Source organism: Misgurnus anguillicaudatus, chromosome 8, assembly GCF_027580225.2.
Source record: "Misgurnus anguillicaudatus chromosome 8, ASM2758022v2, whole genome shotgun sequence".
In the NCBI taxonomy this organism is placed as follows: Eukaryota; Metazoa; Chordata; class Actinopteri; order Cypriniformes; family Cobitidae; genus Misgurnus; species Misgurnus anguillicaudatus.
The window spans coordinates 6,683,342-6,701,731 of NC_073344.2; the positions used below are offsets into that span (position 1 = coordinate 6,683,342).

Consider the following 18,390-nt stretch of genomic DNA (forward strand, 5'->3'; position numbering starts at 1 on the left):
ACCCAGCCATTTTTAGAGTGTATGTACTATGTTACTAATGAAAAATCTGTCAAATGTGCATACAGAATGATCTTAAAGGGATAGTTCACCCAAAAACCAAACCGATCGTGAGCCCCATTCAATTCCATAGTATTCTTTTTTCCTACAGTACTATGGAAGTCAATGGGGCTTATGATCGGTTATTCCTCAAAATATCTACTTTGTGGTCACACAGTCCAGTAAGATGAAGCCATCTGTAAATAGTACCGTGAAGGATTAAAGTGGTGTTTTTGTGAAATGCTGTAAGCTAAATCTGCATGATCGTCTTCATGTTATATGCATTGCAAATTGTGTTCTTTGTTTAACACAACATCATCTAATGTATCAATTTTCAATGTGTAGTCATCACAAATTTCTTGTTAATTATTGTGTTGATAGTTTTATTTATAAATAAAATATTTATACACCTTCTTACAAATCAGTTGATTATTATGGAGACAACTACATGTGTTGATATAAGTCACGGCTATACATGGGTGATTCTCACGAAACCATTGAAACACCACGGCACTAATGATTTTAGCTTTAAAATGTGTAATATAGTAACATTAAAAAGCATCAGAATTAACACAATACTGTGTTCTACCTTGCACAATGTGTGATTTCAACATAAGAATTTATAATTGTAAATTTTATCTCATTTTCTGCTGAAATTCTCATTACCGCAATGTGTCCGGCTGTGTTTGAACATGCGTTATGTTGTAATTTAATCAAATTAACACAAAAATATAAAAAAAAAAAAAATGGATGTTTTGCTAGACTACTTTAGATGACAGAAAAAATATTTACTGAATATTCATGTATAATAATAATGAAGAAAAATTAGGAAAATGATGTGTCCATGCCTGATGTTCTCATCCTCCGCAACACTTTTTGAGAACAGTTTAAGCACACATACAGAATTTTAATAAAGTTTGATTTTGAGTGACCAAGCACATGGACCAGTTACTTCAAGATGGCTACCAGGTAAGATAATTTTTTTACAGTTAATTTGAAATATTGTCTTGTCAGAATTAGGGATGCTCCGATCGATCGGCCGCAGATCGGTATCGACCGATAACGGCATTAAATGACTCGATCGGTCCTCGTTAAATTTGCCGATCTCGTGAACCGATCTTTCTGTTTTTGTCTGTCATGATACGGCTCCTCAATGCGGCTGCACGTAGAGACCATTTTTACGCAGTGAGAGCATTTTTATAACCCGTGGCTGATGAGCGACGTGTAGATTTGCATTTCTCTCTTTGCCTTCACAGAGATATGTGTATTTTCTACGAGGACGCGGTCCGGTCCTAACATCGCGACCCGTCTTCAGATCCCCATCAAACAGCGTATACAACACATATCTATCGCGGACAATTGCATCCTCATGTCAAAAGTTTATTATTTGCATGCGTTTTAAAGTTTTGAGCGTTTAAACTTTAATTTTCCTCACAGCTGCTCTCGTCTGCATACACCCGCCGCGCGCACACACAGCAGCCTGTCATCAGTGAGTGCACGTGGACAGAGCGATCTCTGTCAAGTCTTAAAGCTACAGTAACCTAATTCATCTCTCAATAAAATCACTATCTGCTCTTCACTAAAGAACTGTTGTACCTCATACGAATGCGTGTATATTTAATTCATACAGTAAAGACTTAACTGTTTTATTTTCATTAGTTTTTACAGACATAAGCCTTTTTAAAGGCATATTAAATTTCTCTTTGCAGAAGAAATATTTGTTGCTAATTTATTTGATTCTCTATTAAAACAATAATATACCTAATTACTGCAAGTAATATAACAAAGGCAACATCTGTGGTTTTACTTTATCTAGAAATTTTTTTTAAAGTTACAGTCATCAAAGAGCTTGCATATCAGCTTGAAAAATCGGTATCAGCATTGGTATCGGCCGATCACGAAGACAACAAATCGGTGATCGGTATCGGCCTGCAAAAATCCTGATCGGAGCATCCCTAGTCAGAATGCCTACACGACATTTTGATTATCATTACCGCAACAGATGCTTATTAAATTTTAATTTAATTAATAGAAGCATAATACTTTGATTTTAAATGCAGAATCTCCAAATTATGTTCTTTCAAATTTGTCATGTCATTTGGAAAATATGTCAGTGTTGATGTTTTCTGACTGTTGCGGTAATGAGATTTTTTAGGACTAATTTTTTAAATTATGTTACAAAAAGTGTTAAATGATAAGTAAAAGTTTTTAAATTAATGTTCCCATTTACTGCAGACTTTGTTTATCAATGTCTGGTGGGAAAAAAGTAAATTTTACATTTTCATGCTTGACATTTTTAAAACCAAGTTTTCGTGAGAATCACCCACATATAGTATTTATTCTTAGTTATATCAGCAGGACTAACACTTCAGCAACCATTCTATACCATAAGACATACATCTATGCATATACCACAAGCTTATATTAACAACTAACAGTCAACTTGTGAACAAAGTAAGTATTATATTTTTCACTTGAACACAGCCTAAATAAATTTTAGAGAAACTAGATGGTTTCAACTCCGCTCAAAAGTTCCACCAGCCCATCTTTACTAAGAAACATGGTTTCTCCGCTTTGTTGACAAATGACTTCAAACATGGGGAGATCATCCAAAGCTTTCTGCCCTACCACCACCACATACGGATACCCCAGAATCCTAGCATCCTTTAGTCTTTTACCAATGGTCATCTGATTCCTGTCATCCAGGACCACCTCCCCTCTTAGATTGGCTAGACTGTGGCTCAAGCTTTGAGCCAGATCCTCAGCCATTTTTGTGGCTTCATGTGCCTTGCTTCCCTTTTTGGGTGAAACGACACACACTTGATAAGGAGCAATTAACCCAGGCCAGCGTATAGCCTCCTCAGATGACAGTACCTCTACAGAGGCGGCAAGGATTCGAGTGACGCCCAGTCCAAAACAGCCCATTTCTGCCACCAGAGGCTCATTTAATGCATTAACAAACGAGGCCTTAAACATTTGTGAATATTTTGTGCCAAGGTAAAAAGTGTGCCCCACTTCAATGCCTCTGGTTTCAGTCAATGTGCCAGTTTCGCACTGTGAGCATTCAGTCTGTCCTGGTTCCACAGTTTCAACGTTGGCAGAAAAGCCGCAGTTTTTACAGACAACCAATCGGTCTTCACCGATGTCTGCTGGTAGCTGAAATTCGTGGGATAGTGTGCCCCCTATGTTGCCGGTGGCAGCCTGAACCTGCACCCACTTCAAGCCCAATCGGTCAAGCAGGCGTCCGTAGGCTCGACACACAGACTGGTACGTTTCAAGGGCTGCCTCCTCACTTATGTCAAACGAATACATGTCTTTCATGTAAAATTCCCGTCCCCGTAAAAGCCCAAACTTTGGCTTCTGTTCGTCACGGAATTTACGTGTTACCTGAAAGACATAATAACAGCATGTTATTTAGCAATTTACTACCATAGCACAAGATTATGAAATAACATACCTGCATGAAAATAAGCAATTTGTTAATACCTGGTACAGCAGAAGTGGGAGCTTTTTATAGGATACTGAGCTCTGTGAAGCAAAAAGCTCTGTAACTGCTTCTTCATGAGTCGGCCCAAGACAGTATTCCGCATTGTGCCGATCCTGCAACCTAAACATCTCTTTTCCCATGAGCTCCCAGCGTCCACTCGTCTTCCAAAGTTCTGCACTGCACAATGCTGGCATGTCAATTTTCTGCCCACCGATCGCATGCATCTCCTCATCAATGAGGCGGACCAGCTTCTCCATGGATCTCAGGGCTACTGGTAAGTAGTAGAAGCAACCAGGATTGGATGGATGGATCAGTCCTGTCTGCAGCATCAGTCTCTGGCTGCGGCATGTCAAGTCTCCTCCCTCCTGACCTTCCCGGAGGTTGGAAGGCTGGAAGAGACGAGACACAAGTGGTATTGGGATTACTGGTTTGGATGAAGCACAGACAGGGGGAGAAGTGTGGGTGGCACATGTGTGGCTTCTTTTTAATGCTCTGAAAAAAGTCCTGGACAGCAGGGTTGGAAGTTTGTGAATCAATATGTCCATGTTTGACAATTTTGATTATGTTACTCTGTCGATGAGAGAACAAAGAAGGTTCAGCAGCATGAATAAATTCATAAGAGTTATTGACAAGGAAATATTAATTTAACATTATAAAAAGTGGCTTGCATGTACAGTGCATCCCTACACCCTCCCATAATTACATACATTTGTTCATATTCCAAAAACGATACAAAACCCAAAGGGACCAAAGTATGCACATTATTATGCATTTGATCTCCTCTAACGTAAATCATGTCAATAAGCTAGTAACCATTATTGGCTGCTTAGACAAAATTTTGCCCACTCGTGACTTTATATTTATAATAATAAACATTATTTAACTCTACATACATGCAACATTATTGCTTAGGAATGTGAGCTGCTTTTGAGCTAGCTTGTAGCGAACAGTCCTGCTTATTTCCAAGCAAACCGAAAAAGTTCAAACTTACCGTGATTTCGTTTTTTTACAACCGTCTTTATTCTAAAATGTTCTCAGACAAAACACAGATCATTTTTGTGACATTGCTGATATTTTGCACGCACACATGTCAAACTTCCTTGAATGACAATGCTCTTCTTCTGACAAACCAGGGCTACTAGTTCTAATGGTTCACAGCGCCCCCTACTGCTTTGGATGAGAGCGCAACCACAGCCGACCAATCAGAAGAAGTGTAGGAGGGGTCTGTTTCTAAGGTGATTCCAAACGAAATGGTGAAGCAACGGAGTGTGTGTCAAGGTATCTGTTTATATTGCTCGTTTGTGAAAGTTTGAAACATGTTAAACACAACAGTCAAACAGAAGAGACCCGCTCCGAAAGCGACCAAGTAAGTTTTTATTTACTTAACGGACCGAAAGCAAAAACTGAGGTCACCAAAACTGTAGTCTGACAGTAGGCTTGTTCGAGTTGATGCGACTCCGCTAGAACTAACAGGCGGATGACGTCAAAGTACCGCGAGAGCGAGTCGAAATTAGATTTCTCCGTATAATTTCTCGAATCGCACTCGCGGTATTTTAACGTCATCCACTTGTTGGTTCTTGCGGCGCCACATAAACCGGAACAAGCCTAGCACCAGCACATGATATTTCAAGCAAATGCTGTACTATCATTGCTATCAACTTAACTTATCTTATGCTATCTTAACATTGTTTGTTTTTAACAATAACAACAACAACAACAACAAAAAAGGGATATTAGGTAAAGTTTATGTCACAGCATTTATAGTACTGTAAGTTACAGGTTATGTTGTTCTAAATGTTTTAAAGAATTGCCAGTTGTAGCACCTAAAATGGAATTTTTCCTTTCTACATTTAAATTTACCCTTAATTATTGTTGGAAAAAATATAAAGTAATAATAATCATGTTTTTTGTCAACTACATACATGTATTTACCAAATAACATTTCTTGTTTCTTTCAGAATATCCAAAACTCTGAATGTACCATCAGAATCATCTGGAATATTACATGCAAATCAAAGCATCATAAAGAGCACCCGCAGTTCATTCAGCAGAAGAAGCTTCAGTTCAGGAGAAGATAGTAAATTTGCAGAAAAGAGCTTTGCCCAACCAATAAAACACACTGTACAGGTGACAGTTGTAAATGTGCATAGTACTTTGTAGTACTGCATTCTCTAGGTTAATAATTGTATATAAACCGATTTTTTTAAAAAAAACCTTTTTTTTACCTAATAAGGTGTTTGATGAAAACAGGCGGGATGTCGCTCCTCGGCCATTGTATTATGCAGATCCTGCAGTACAGTTTAAACACGGCAAAACATCTACTATGCATGAAAGATCATGGGGTACCACAACAGATTTCATGTCTTTAGCCCTCCAGACCAATGCAAGCTTGGCTGCACCATTTACAAGGTACTTTCCTGTGTCAAAATAATATTTTCTTGCAGTATCGAAATAAATCATATCCATGAAGAATAAAAAAATAATTTTGTTCATGTAATATCAGAGTCAATATAGTAACAAGTGATCACTGATGTTTTGTCAGGTCTTTATTGGGGAGCATTGTAACATCCAAAGCAAGCCAGTCGACAGCAGAATCAGTGGCTGATGAAGCTGAGGATGTCTTGAAACATGACCTTGCCACCAGTTACTCAGGTCACACAGAATACAATTATTTCCTGAAGAATGTCTTTAAGTACATTTTTTAAATTTTCTTTTCAATCTTAACTGTGCTTGCTTTACGCAGATGTCCAGGTTGAGGAGGCCATGATAGACATCGTGGTAGATTGTTACCTTACTGAGACAGATACTATGTGGCTTTTAGACATTCCTTCAATTTCTGTGTCAATAGATTCAAAGAATGCTGAGGCAATAAAGTGAGAGCAAACATCACTTATCATCATTACTTCCCAGTTATATAAAAAAACCACAATGTGACAATTCCTTTCTATCTATTTACTAGAATGACATTTAAAGGAACGCTCCACTCTTTTGGAAAATGCTCATTTTCCATCTCCCCTAGAGTTAAACGTTTGATTTTTACCGTTTTGGAATCTATTCAGCTGATCTCCGGGTTTGGCGGTACCACTTTTAGCATAGTTTAGCATAATCCATTAAATCTGATTAGACCATTAGCATTGCACAAATAACCAAAGAGTTTGGCTATTTTTCCTATTTAAAACTTGACTCTTCTGTAGTAACATCGTGTACTAAGACCGACAGAAAATTAAAAGTTGCGATTTTCTAGGCAGATATCACTAGGAACTATACTCTCATTCTGGCGTAATAATCGAGGACTTTGCTGCTGTAACATGGCTGCAGAAGGTGCAATGATATTACGCACTGCCCGAAAATAGTTCCCCTTAGTAACTTTCAATAGCAGGGGACTATTTTCGGGCACTGCGTAATATCATTGCGCCTTATTTTTGAGCGCGATGCTAAATGGTCTAATCAGATTCAATGGATTGTGCTAAGCTATGCTAATACAGCCAGACCCGGAAATCAGCTGAATGGATTCCAAAACGGTAAAAATCTAATATTTAACTCTAGGGGAGCTGGGAAATTAGAATATTTTCAAAAAAAGTGGAGTGTCCCTTTAAGTCATTATTACTTAAAAGCATATCTCTTATAGTGTATATTTAATATAACACAAAATAATGTAATTTCGTATTCATGATCTTTTTTTTACTGTTTTCCCAATATGTTACCTTAATTTTTTTTCTTTTTCAGGGAAAGGAACAATGCTTACCAAGAATTGTGTAAAAATAGACAAGGCAATGATAAGTATGTGGAACGCTCAATGCAGACATTCAATGGTGCCCTAAAGACAAAGGAGGTCCAATGTGATACTGTTACCTTGAAAGACGAAGGTGTGTCATTAAAGTAATTTACACGTCATGTTATAGATGAACGCACAGTGAATGCAATGAACATTTTGAATATGCATGTTAATACCAAAAAACGACAGTATGACTTTGATATCCTTTGATATCTGTGCAGCTGTCATGTCTACCGTCTGGGACATGTATGATTCATTCTGCACTGAAACTGGAGAGGTCAGTGAAGACACAGTAACGTTTTCTGAAGAAAAGAAGGCTGTTGTCCAAGGCGGATCCTCTATGAGTCTCCAAACCAACTCTAGGGGGATTGACATGACTGTTTCTATGATCAGCACCATCGGTGGAGGTGATTTTTAGTAATTATTGGTTATTGGTCATTGTAATTAGGGTGGGGAAGTCATTTTATTTCACAGTAACGGTATATTTTACGGTATACATGTTTTTTAGTTTATATTGTTTTATAAAAAATTCAGAAATTTGCCACTCACTATAGCTTTAAACTAAATGTTCACCGCAATATTAAAATATGGGCAAGTTAAAGTTAGTGTTAAAGTGATCTGTGCATTAAATGGCATTGCCATGGTTGGATAGTGCGGATTAAGGGGCGGTATTATCCCCTTCTGACATCACAAGGGGAGCCAAATTTCAATGAGCCATTTTTTCACATGCTTGTGGAGAATGGTTTACCAAAACTAAGTAACTGGGTTGATTTTCACATTTTCTATGTTGATAGAAGCACTGGGGACCGAATTATAGCACTTAAACATGGAAAAAGTCAGATTTTAATGATATGTCTCTTTTAAAGTGAAAATGCTAAGATAACAACAGATCAAGTCTTGATAGACAGAATTTTTTTTCAAATCAGTTAATTATTTTATAGACTATTTAAGCTATAGTATGCTTTGTATTTTGTATTTATGCATACAGTACATTAAAAATAGGCAACATGTCAAATGAAAAGTACGAATATATGCACAAACCTACAGGCAGGATAAATACCTGTATATGAGAGGGATCTCTAAGGATATTATAAATACTGTATGAAAGGTGCTATGAGGTGATCAATGATGTTTGTACTATGAGCAAACTGTGCTTCAAACCATATCGCTCCAGCAGTGCACACGTCACTGATAAACTGAATAAAATGTTTTATAATTGGATTATATTGATTGTGTGGTTATTTTGCAGATATATCTTATTATTAATGAATACAACGCAACAAATTTATTGTCTTCCTTTAATTTCAGGCAGTGGTGCGAGCTCTCATATTGAAATGGATGCCTTTGAGTCTTTGACGAAGGAAGAGCCAGACACTGAGTGGATCTTACAGTCTGACAAATTCAAGCAGGATCTGGCTGTGATGGAGAGGGTGGTTCTGGAAAATATCTTTCAACCTAAGCTTGCTGCATACCGACAGTTGCCGGTCATAGAAGGTGATGACTTTTGCATAGGACGGTATCTTAAACAGGGATCCGATTTTTGTGAGCGTATACTTTTGGTGAACTATTCCTTCATTTTTATTCATATAGACATATAGACTAAATATAATTTGCTATAAATTTCTAGAACATTTATCCAACATGCTGTGTTTATTAGATCCAGACCGTGTGCAGCCAGAAATGGAAGTGGAGAGTTGGACAGATCAGAACTCCCTGAGCCCATTCCTGGAGCACCTGTGGGCCTTCAGGTGTGAACTCACCATGGGCCGAAATATCAGCAGTATGACCTGGAACAAGAGAAACCCAGTACTATCCATATTTCCAACACACATTTCATATATTTTCTTTTATAAGTTTATATTAGTCAATGAAATGAAAATATTGAAATGTAGTGTTTGCTTGCAGGATCTTCTTGCTGTGGGATATGGAGAGTTTGATTTCAAAGATCAGAAATCTGGACTTGTTTGCTGCTGGTCTTTAAAGAACCCCACGGTACAAACTCACTGATACACATTTTTAATGTCGTAGACATGTTTTAATAAAGCCATATTTTGGAAAATTGCTTGTGTGATGGATACAAATGTCAGCTAAATTATTTGATATCTTCTTACCTAATACAGGTACAATGAAGTTTAAAGTGTATATAAATCTCCAGTGGCCACTATATATGCTATATATCATCTACAGTGTAGTGTTTCGGTTGAATAGTGTTTAAATCTGTATGTTGATGTGTTTCAGTGGCCCGAGCGAATATTTCATTGTGAGAGTGGAGTAACTGCTCTGGATTTCTCAGCTTGTAATGCCAGTCAGCTGGCTGTAGGAATGTATGATGGCAGCATTGCTGTCTATAATGTACAGAGCACAGAGCAAACGGCCATCATTGACAAAAGGTAGAGCTGTGTTACATTTATGTACAGTTAAAATAGTTTTTAATTAGTGGTTCTCAGCTGGTGGGTTGTTACCCCAAAATTGGTCACATGGTTTTTTTTTTTTTTTTAATTACAATGTTAAAGGGGACATATCACAAAAAATCTGACTTTTTCCATGTTTAGGCGCTATAATTGGGTCCCCAGTGCTTCTATCAACCTAGAAAATGTGGGAAAGATCAACCCAGTAACTTTGATAAACCATTCTCTGCAAACATGTGAAAAAATAGGTCATTAAAATTTGGCTCCCCCTGTGATGTCAGAAGGATAATACCACCCCTTAATAGTGCAGAGATCAGTCATTTGCATTTTAAAGGACACACCCAAAAACTGCACTTTTTTGCTCACAAGTGTCAATTTTAACGTGTTATAATAAAAATTATCTTTATGATATTTTGAGCTAAAACTTCACATACGCACTCTGGAGACAACAAAGATTTATTTGACATCTTAAAAAGTCTTGTGAAATGTCCCCTTTAAATGAAAATAATAAAATACAATACAACAAATCATAGAGTTGTATTTAGTTACCATAGGTATATAAATAGGAACAGACACTTAAAAATGTATTTATTGTTGACACCATTGCACATATGTTCAGTTAAAGTCTGCAGTGTTTTGGTATATATATTTATTATAGTTTTTCCTTTTGATATAAAAACCCCAAAATAAGGTGTCATTTTTTTCATTTAGCAGCCTAGAAAAATATTTGGCCTAGTGTTAGATTGATAAATTACAGCTCTGCTTTGTTATTTGGGTCAGTGACAAAAACAGTTTGGCAAGATGAGAGATTCAAAAATCTTTTTAGAAAACTTGTTTTAAAAGCACACAGGTTTATTTCAATGCACATAGTGTATTTATGTTAATTTTATGGGATAAAAATTACATTTGCACAATTTTTATGAAAGTTAAGACTGAATGAGCCTGAAAATGTCAAATGGTGTAACTGCCAAATTGGGCCAAAGAATGAAAAATATTAAATAATTTATCCACCTTGATAAAATATTAAGCATAATACATACATAAAAAATAAATTTAAAATATTGTAGTAAGTAAAGCGTTTAAAGTTTAATGCATTTTTGTAATATTTGTTCTGACATATGCTGAAAACAGCTCTTTTTTCTAAATAACCTTTAACAAAATATGTAAATGTATTTAAAAAAAAATCATATTACACTAAACTAGATGATTATATTCCACAATTTTTTATGAATATATTTATATTTTCATTTAAAAACATACTAGTTACACCAACTGACACAGACCGGTTACACCACATTGACATTTTTGCAATTATCCCCCAAATATTCTTTCAAAATGAAATAAAACCAGAAATTTTAGTCTTGGTGCTCAAAAATGAGAATGTATGCAAGTAATCTGCAAATTTATTTTGAAATTTTAGACCATACGGACACAAAATAATTAGCGTCACGTCATTGACCCATTTATGCATTTACAAAATGTAAATGTTGTTTTGAGCTTGTGGGGTTCAGTTATGCAGAATAACTCTTAATAATTTTTAATATTTGATTTTTAATTTTTTTGTCTATTTCACTTTAGTGTTGCAAAACCGGTTGAGAACCACTGCTATATTTAAAGTAGTGCTAAATTGTATATTTGAGCATATTTATAGTAGTACAGACTTTATTGTTTTAATGCTTTTAATGCTGCAAAAGTAAATAAATGTTTATCAGTTGACAGCATTGAGTAATTTTCCACGCATGCACAAAGTCCAAACACTGTTTTGAATGTACAGTGACCTCTTGTGTTTCTCCATCAAAGTGACTCGGCCAACATGCACACAGGTCCAGTGTGGCATCTAAAATGGATTCTTAATGAGAAAGGGCGGTCTGGTGGGGATAAAGAGGAAATACTGATTTGTGTGTCTGCTGATGGACAGATTAGCAAGTGGTTGCTCCGCAAAGACCTGAAACGCACCGGTAATGATCATTGCAGATGAGATACATGCAATATTTCTGTGTGTAACCACACTCCAAAAAATAAAACCTATGCTGAATAAATATTGTATTGTGGGTTAAAAATGATCCAATGCTGCAAATATAATCTTCTTCATCTTGACTAACTGTCTAATTCAAAGTTGAAAACATTAATATTTAATTTGGTCTCTTGTAAAAATGTTTGAGTGGTTTTGGTAGAAATAGCCCAATTTCTGTTTATTTAAGGCATTTGTTAACTACAGTAATTTGTCTGTTAGAGTTGATGAAACTGAGGAAAACTAAAGACAGAGATGAGAAAAGCACAAAACTGAGTTCATGTAAAAGCAAGTGTGATGTGCCAATCTCACGTCTTGGTTCAGGCCTGTGTTTCGATTTCAATCCTAAGGTGAGAACTACAGGAAGTGCAAATACTGTTTTAATGTATCTCACAAAATGTTATTCTAAAAAGTTATTATAATAAATGTAAAAGTTATTCGACCTTATGTTTCAGGATTCAAATATCTACCTGGCTGGAACAGAGGAAGGAGAAATACACAAGTGCTCTTATTCATATAATGAGCAGTTTCTGGATACTTACCAAGCCCACAAAGTATGTTCCATACTTTTCTAATTATTTAAAGTTCCCAAGCGCTTGATCCATTTAAAGGTGCGTTGTGTAACTTTTAGGAGGATCTCTTGACAGAAATGCAATATAATATACATAACTAGCGTGTTTCAACTCTACGCTATCTCAGACGATGACATGTTTGTCATGTTGGAGCCACCATAGCTTCTCTTTGCATTTCGAAATTGGCCCTGTACTAAATGGCGCACTTCATGTGGACTTTCCGTCTCGCGGCCTTAAATTGCGCGTGCTCGCTTAGTCTATGAGTCCATCGGGTGTCCCATCTGTCATTCTTACGCTCAGTAGTGTGCTCATTAGCGCCCCCCTTGCACCCTTGTTATTCAGTGAAGCCAGCACTGCAGCAGGCTTTGCACACTTAACCAACACCGAAATCCTTGCTAAAGAGCAATCAGACCAATCAGACGACAGAAGGGAGGGAGGAGTTTACACTGATGGGCAACTTCTCTTCATATTTCTGGCGTGACGCTCGAGTCTGTCCCAAAATACGCCTCCAGTGCGCCCTCTTGGATTTGCGTCAAGGGTCCCTAAGGTCTGCACTACATGATGTCATCAAAGTGTGGACTCTGAGGAGCTCCACAAGTCCATAGTGTGCCATTTGGGAGTGAGCTGTGGACTGAGCTGTTGGTCGCAATATGCATCTCATCGCTAGATGGCGCTAAAACCCACACTGGACCTTTAAGCATTCACAAATGGTTGTCGGTGGTATTTTAATCAAGGGTGCATGTAAATTATGTGTTTAAAATAAAATATTAGGAATATCATAATTTTAAAATAAAAACTATTATTCGTAATTATTATTTTGTAATTAAAAGCTGAACACATTCACATTTATACATATTATAAGTTATAACTTTTCTATCTATAAATATTTACCATAAACTTTTCAATGAAGAAACTAATATGTGTGTACAATTACATTTTTGTCTACAAAACCTTAAGCAGTTACATAGTCATATAGTTTATAGGATCATGAGAAAGATTTTAGTGAAGTGACCCTAAACCTATATACAGTATATTCTTGCACTATATACCTACTGTACAAACTGTATGTTATGGCCATTGTAACAATAATGATCATGCTAAATCATATACAGCAAAGTTTATTTGTGATGAAGACCATACTGTAGTGTATATCTCCTAAAAGTGTAATATAATATCAGTTCTTTTCAAATCTTTAAACACTTACATTTCTGTTCACTACATGTCTCTCCCTAGGGTCCCGTTTATAAGATAAGATGGTCACCATTCAATCCAGATGTTTTCCTAAGTTGTTCCTCAGATTGGACCATTCAGCTGTGGAAGCATGATCTGCTTACACCCATCCTAAGTTTCACCTCCAGCCAAAAAGCTGTGTATGATGTTGTGTGGTCACCGCACTGCGCCACTGTGTTTGGAGCTGTCAGCGAGGGCAGGGTGGAGATCTGGGACCTGAGAATCAACATGTAAGGGCTTTCCACTTTCTTTTGTCAGTGGCGGCTCGTGACTGCTCATCTGAGGGGTGAAATTCAAAATATGTGTTTGGAGTGTCATGTGTGTTGCTCGTGTTTTCAAAATATGTGTTTGTTGCGTCATGTGAACCATGTGCATCGCGTGCTTTGTCAAAATAAGTGCCTGCTGCACACGCGTCTAAAGGGTTTATGATAAAAGAGACGCTAACGTTCGCAAAATACACGCAAGACACTCCCTTAACAGTAAACTCTGATTACGCATGAGATTATGCGAGTATCTGGCAAACGCGAGCATCTCTTTTATCATAAACCCTTTAGACGCGTCTGCAGCAGGCATTTATTTTGACAAGACACGTAATGCACAAAGGTTCACTCGACGCGCCGAACACATATTTTGAAATCACAAACCACACACATGACGGGCTACATACATGTTGTGGCGAACTTCGCACCCTTGATAAAAGAAGTCACCAGCCGCCACTGCGTCTAATGGGCTAAAGTAGTAAGCCATATGAAATAAGTTTTTCCGATAAAAGGTAATTAACAAAATTTAGTCAATGCCGAATACTGCAGATCAAGAGTTGCATTAAAACATAAATATGCACAAAAATACAGTGGAGTTTAGAAAATGCGAGATAACATTGATAATGCAAGATTCTATGTCTAATTTAAATTTGGTAAGAAATAGTTATGTTAGAAATAAAAATGTTATTTTATTTTATTAATGTTATCTTATTTGTCCAATGCATCAGATTTTCTTGCTTGTGTTAAAACACAGGATTCTCATAACATGCTGGGAAAACATGATCTTTAGAAACTTGCCAGCATGTTCTTATTAGATCCAAAAAGAAACATACTAAATTTAATTAATATATTTTATGCTAATAATATTCTGATGATAATGTATTTCATATTTTTTATTATTAAATGTTTTTTTTTTATTATCAAAATAGAACGTAAAATAGCATTTTTGTGAATGGTCTCAGACTTTTTAAACCATCTATCTGCACATATAATATTCATGATGCATGTACAATTTTACCATTTATACTTTATTAATCAGTTTTTTTTAACAGTCTTGACCCAACCATCGTAAGCATGACCAGTCCAGAAATGAAGCCGACTAGTCTGTTGTTCACCTCTGAGACAGACTGTGTTCTGGTTGGGGACAGTGAAGGTGATGTCAGTGTATTCAAGCTGAAAAACTTTACTACAGGAGACAGCACACAGGTAATGTATGGCCAGATCTGTCTTATTTAATTTCCTAATTCTTATTTTTTTCATCTGTTATCAAATACAAATATGGTGACATCAATTTTAAACCTTAGTTTTCCATCTTACCTTCTTGCTTTCCTTAATCATGTTTATTTTTTAATCCTTTATTTAAATGCAGGCAGCTATATGGCAGGATTGTTTAAACTTTATAGTATTCATTTAAAGTACTGTCTGTACACATATGTCTGATGTCTTTCAACAGGTAGATGCATTGGAGGATATAATTCAGTCTACGCTGGCCAGTCAACTCTGAGTGTCTGCTTGTCTGTACTATTTTATTTTTATTTTGTAACTCTTTGTTTATTTGTCTCTTCCCATTGTGTTCATATGTGTCTTGTTATCTCTGATTAGTCTGTGTATGTACAGCCCTTGTGTTTTCCTTGTTCTTGGTTTAGTCTTGTGTTCTGTTTATTGTCAAACTGGGTGACATTGATTCTATTTCTAAATAAAAATGAGCCCATTTCACTTTATGTAGTAGTAAGTGTATTGCTTCAAATATTTTTATTTCAAAAACAATAAAGCAATGATATTAGGTCACTTTATTTTAAAGGTACATTATGGGTTTTAGCTGCATTTAGTCGTGACATTACAAATTGCAACCAACTGTGCATTGGGTATTTGCTAGACCAATGTTTCCTAACCAGGGGCCGGGGCCTCAGCAGATCTCCAAGAGGCCTCAAGATAACTTAAAATTATTAAAAATAGGACAAAACAAGCATAAAATAAGCTAAAACAAAAAATAAAAACTTTATTTTAAAAGATAATGTTATAGACAGAGATATGTTTTTGCTGTGGTCACAAGTGTGGTCTATTAATGCCAGGTGGAATTTTGTAAAAATGTCAAACGACTTCAGTATAATTTCACTTTAAACTTAAAGGAATATTCCATTTTCTTAAAAGAAAAATCCAGATAATTTACTCACCACCATGTCATCCAAAATGTTGATGTCTTTCTTTGTTCAGTCGAGAAGAAATTATGTTTTTTGAGGAAAACATTGCAGGATTTTTGGACTTTAATAGACACCAACAATTAACACTTAACTCAACACTTAACAGTTTTTTTCAACGGAGTTTCAAAGGACTATAAACGATCCCAAGCGAGGCATTAGGGTGTTATCTAGCAAAACGATTGTCATTTTTGACAAGAAAACTAAAAAATATGCTCTTTTAAACCACAACTTTTCGTCTAGGTCCGGTCCAGCGCGACCTAAGTAAAGGCGTAGTGACGTAGGGAGGTCACGTGTTACATATATAAAACGCAAATTTGCGGACCATTGTAAACAATAAACTGACACAAAGACATTAATTAGTATCAGTTGACATACAACAACGTAGGAATGGTCCTCTTTCAACACATTTGTAAACACTGGGGCAGAGTTTCGAGTTCGTCTTCTGTGACCTCTTGACATCATGACGTATTGCGTGGGGTCACCTGGCGCATCACGACCGGATCTGGACGAGACGTTGTGGTTTAAAAGTGTATATTTGTTATTTTTCTTGTCAAAAATGACAATCGTTTTGCTAAGACATTTATGCCTCGTTTGGGATTGTCTATAGTCCTTTGAAACTCCGTTGAAAAAAACTGTTGCGTGTTGAGTTGAGTGTTGGTTGTTGGTGTCTATTAAAGTCCATTAAAATTAGAAAAATCCTGCAATGTTTTCCTCAAAAAACATAATTTCTTCTCGACTGAACAAAGAAAGACATCAACATTTTGGATGACATGGTGGTGAGTAAATTATCTGGATTTTTCTTTTAAGAAAATGGAATATTCCTTTAAGTAGTGAATTGTTACTTTCGACCCCACCTGCAGGGGCGAAAGTAACACACAGGTGGGTCAAAATTAACACAACAAAACAAGATAGATTTTTTGTGTAACACTTGTTTTTATTAAATATACATGACTATGACCTCGGTAATATGTAACTGCAAACATATTTTGTAATTTATCTTTGTAAAAAATAATGAAATTTCATTTTCAGTTTTATCAAATGTTTCAAAAGCAACCGACAGTACAAACTTAAATTGTTGAGAATAAAAAAAATCAACAGTTTAAACATTATGAAAATTAAATTAAATTAAATTATAATAATATAAACTTTTTACATATGCAACAGTATAGCAGCGGGACAAAATAAACAAGTGTTACTTTCGTCCAGGATCTCCTCACATTTAAACCCGATTTACTTTTATTTTGAAAAACTCTGAGAAGAGCACTAAATAACCTGTAGATAACACTTGCAACGACCGCTTTAGAAATTTACTTATCATGGTTGAAATCACCTTTCTGGATCTACACGTGGAAAACGGTGAGTAAATAACGCAATATTTGTCATCTCTGTCAAGGGTTTGTGTGGTAAATATGCTGTCATAGTTTGGGATGGAAATGTTATCAGGGCTCGGAAGAAATCGCTTTGTTACTTTCGTCCCGCGTTACTTTTGCCCCGTTTCTCCCCTAGCGAATATACATCTATCTAGTCATTCCAAGCTATAGTTAATTTTATTTGGAAAAATTGGATGAGTGGGGGGCCTTCAAATATTGTTGTGGGCAACTAGGGGGCCTTGAAGTGAAAACGGTTGGGAACCACTGTGCAAGACTAGTCAATTGAAATGTGTCATGTGTGTTAATGGATAGAGTTTCTTTACTGCTTGCCCTCGGCACATTATATTTGAATGATGACATCAGATCCCATCACACTTTTACAAATGACTGTCATTACTGAACTATTGTTCTTTGTTACTTCTCAGAAACACCCTACAATTTGTGCATTTTAGTGTAAATCAAACAATTTAGCAATAAAGATTCAACTAAGCTGACATAAACAAATACACCAGAGAGCTTTTAAAACTTGATAGCAGGAAGTGGATCCTGCACTTTTGCTAATGTGACTGTCTGCATTGTGTGTATTGTGACTGTTTATCCACATGACCATGAATATGTTTAAAGGTCCCGTTCTTTCTGTGTTTTTAAAGCTTTGATTGTGTTTACAGTGCACAATTTAACATGTGTTCATGTTTCACGCTGTATTTTTCACACAATTGACTTATCTGTATAGCGGTTTTCACTGTCCTCAAAACAGGCTGATGTCTTCCTTGTTCTATGAAGTCCCTCCTTCAGAAATACGTAATGAGTTCTGATGGTGTAGTTTGTTTAGTGTGTTGTGATTCGATAGCAGCTTAGCTTGCCGTTAGCTTATCTGGTGACTGTATTCCTGTGGGAGGAGTTTAGTCAAAAAACTGTTCTAGTGACGTCATTAAAGCAGGAAGTATGGGGCTGTAGTCCAAACCGGCTGTTCGCTGTAGGATTTGAAAGGCGAATTCTGTTGAGAAACAGAGTTTGAGCTCCCTCCAAAGATTCTCTTT

General features: G+C 36.3%; 2 protein-coding genes across 3 annotated transcripts; one reads left to right on the plus strand and one right to left on the minus strand.

Annotated features, from left to right (window-relative positions):
* Positions 1 to 2,340: 2,340 nt before the first annotated feature.
* Positions 2,341 to 4,667, minus strand: pars2 (prolyl-tRNA synthetase 2, mitochondrial). Its single transcript, XM_055213638.2, has 3 exons — positions 4,515 to 4,667; positions 3,523 to 4,093; positions 2,341 to 3,423 (listed from the first exon to the last, which is right to left on the minus strand). Exons 2-3 carry the CDS (start codon positions 4,066 to 4,068, stop codon positions 2,542 to 2,544), a joined length of 1,428 nt encoding a protein of 475 aa, XP_055069613.2. The 5' UTR covers positions 4,069 to 4,093; positions 4,515 to 4,667; the 3' UTR covers positions 2,341 to 2,541.
* Positions 4,668 to 4,753: 86 nt separating this feature from the next.
* On the plus strand, positions 4,754 to 15,500 carry dnai4 (dynein axonemal intermediate chain 4). 2 transcript variants are annotated; one of them, XM_055213634.2, is made up of 17 exons: positions 4,754 to 4,889; positions 5,482 to 5,650; positions 5,757 to 5,932; positions 6,066 to 6,175; positions 6,267 to 6,396; positions 7,250 to 7,389; positions 7,520 to 7,705; positions 8,607 to 8,792; positions 8,956 to 9,104; positions 9,204 to 9,290; positions 9,537 to 9,688; positions 11,507 to 11,664; positions 11,940 to 12,067; positions 12,173 to 12,271; positions 13,523 to 13,749; positions 14,832 to 14,985; positions 15,233 to 15,500. In XM_055213634.2, exons 1-17 carry the CDS (start codon positions 4,840 to 4,842, stop codon positions 15,281 to 15,283), a joined length of 2,352 nt encoding a protein of 783 aa, XP_055069609.2. In that variant the 5' UTR covers positions 4,754 to 4,839; the 3' UTR covers positions 15,284 to 15,500. The 2 variants fall into 2 exon arrangements, with proteins under 2 accessions (XP_055069609.2, XP_055069610.2); XM_055213635.2 differs by lacking the exon at positions 15,233 to 15,500 and having other exon boundaries at positions 14,819 to 14,950.
* The last annotated feature ends 2,890 nt before the right edge of the window (positions 15,501 to 18,390 follow it).

Coding starts and splice junctions, on each gene's coding strand:
- dnai4 (XM_055213634.2), top strand. CDS start 4,840: ATGTTAAACACAACAGTCAAACAGAAGAGACCCGCTCCGAAAGCGACC. Junction 6,176..6,266: donor CCTTGCCACCAGTTACTCAG/GTCACACAGAAT, acceptor TGCTTTACGCAG/ATGTCCAGGTTGAGGAGGCC. Junction 7,706..8,606: donor GATCAGCACCATCGGTGGAG/GTGATTTTTAGT, acceptor CTTTAATTTCAG/GCAGTGGTGCGAGCTCTCAT.
- pars2 (XM_055213638.2), bottom strand. CDS start 4,068: ATGGACATATTGATTCACAAACTTCCAACCCTGCTGTCCAGGACTTTT. Junction 3,424..3,522: donor TCCCACTTCTGCTGTACCAG/GTATTAACAAAT, acceptor TATGTCTTTCAG/GTAACACGTAAATTCCGTGA.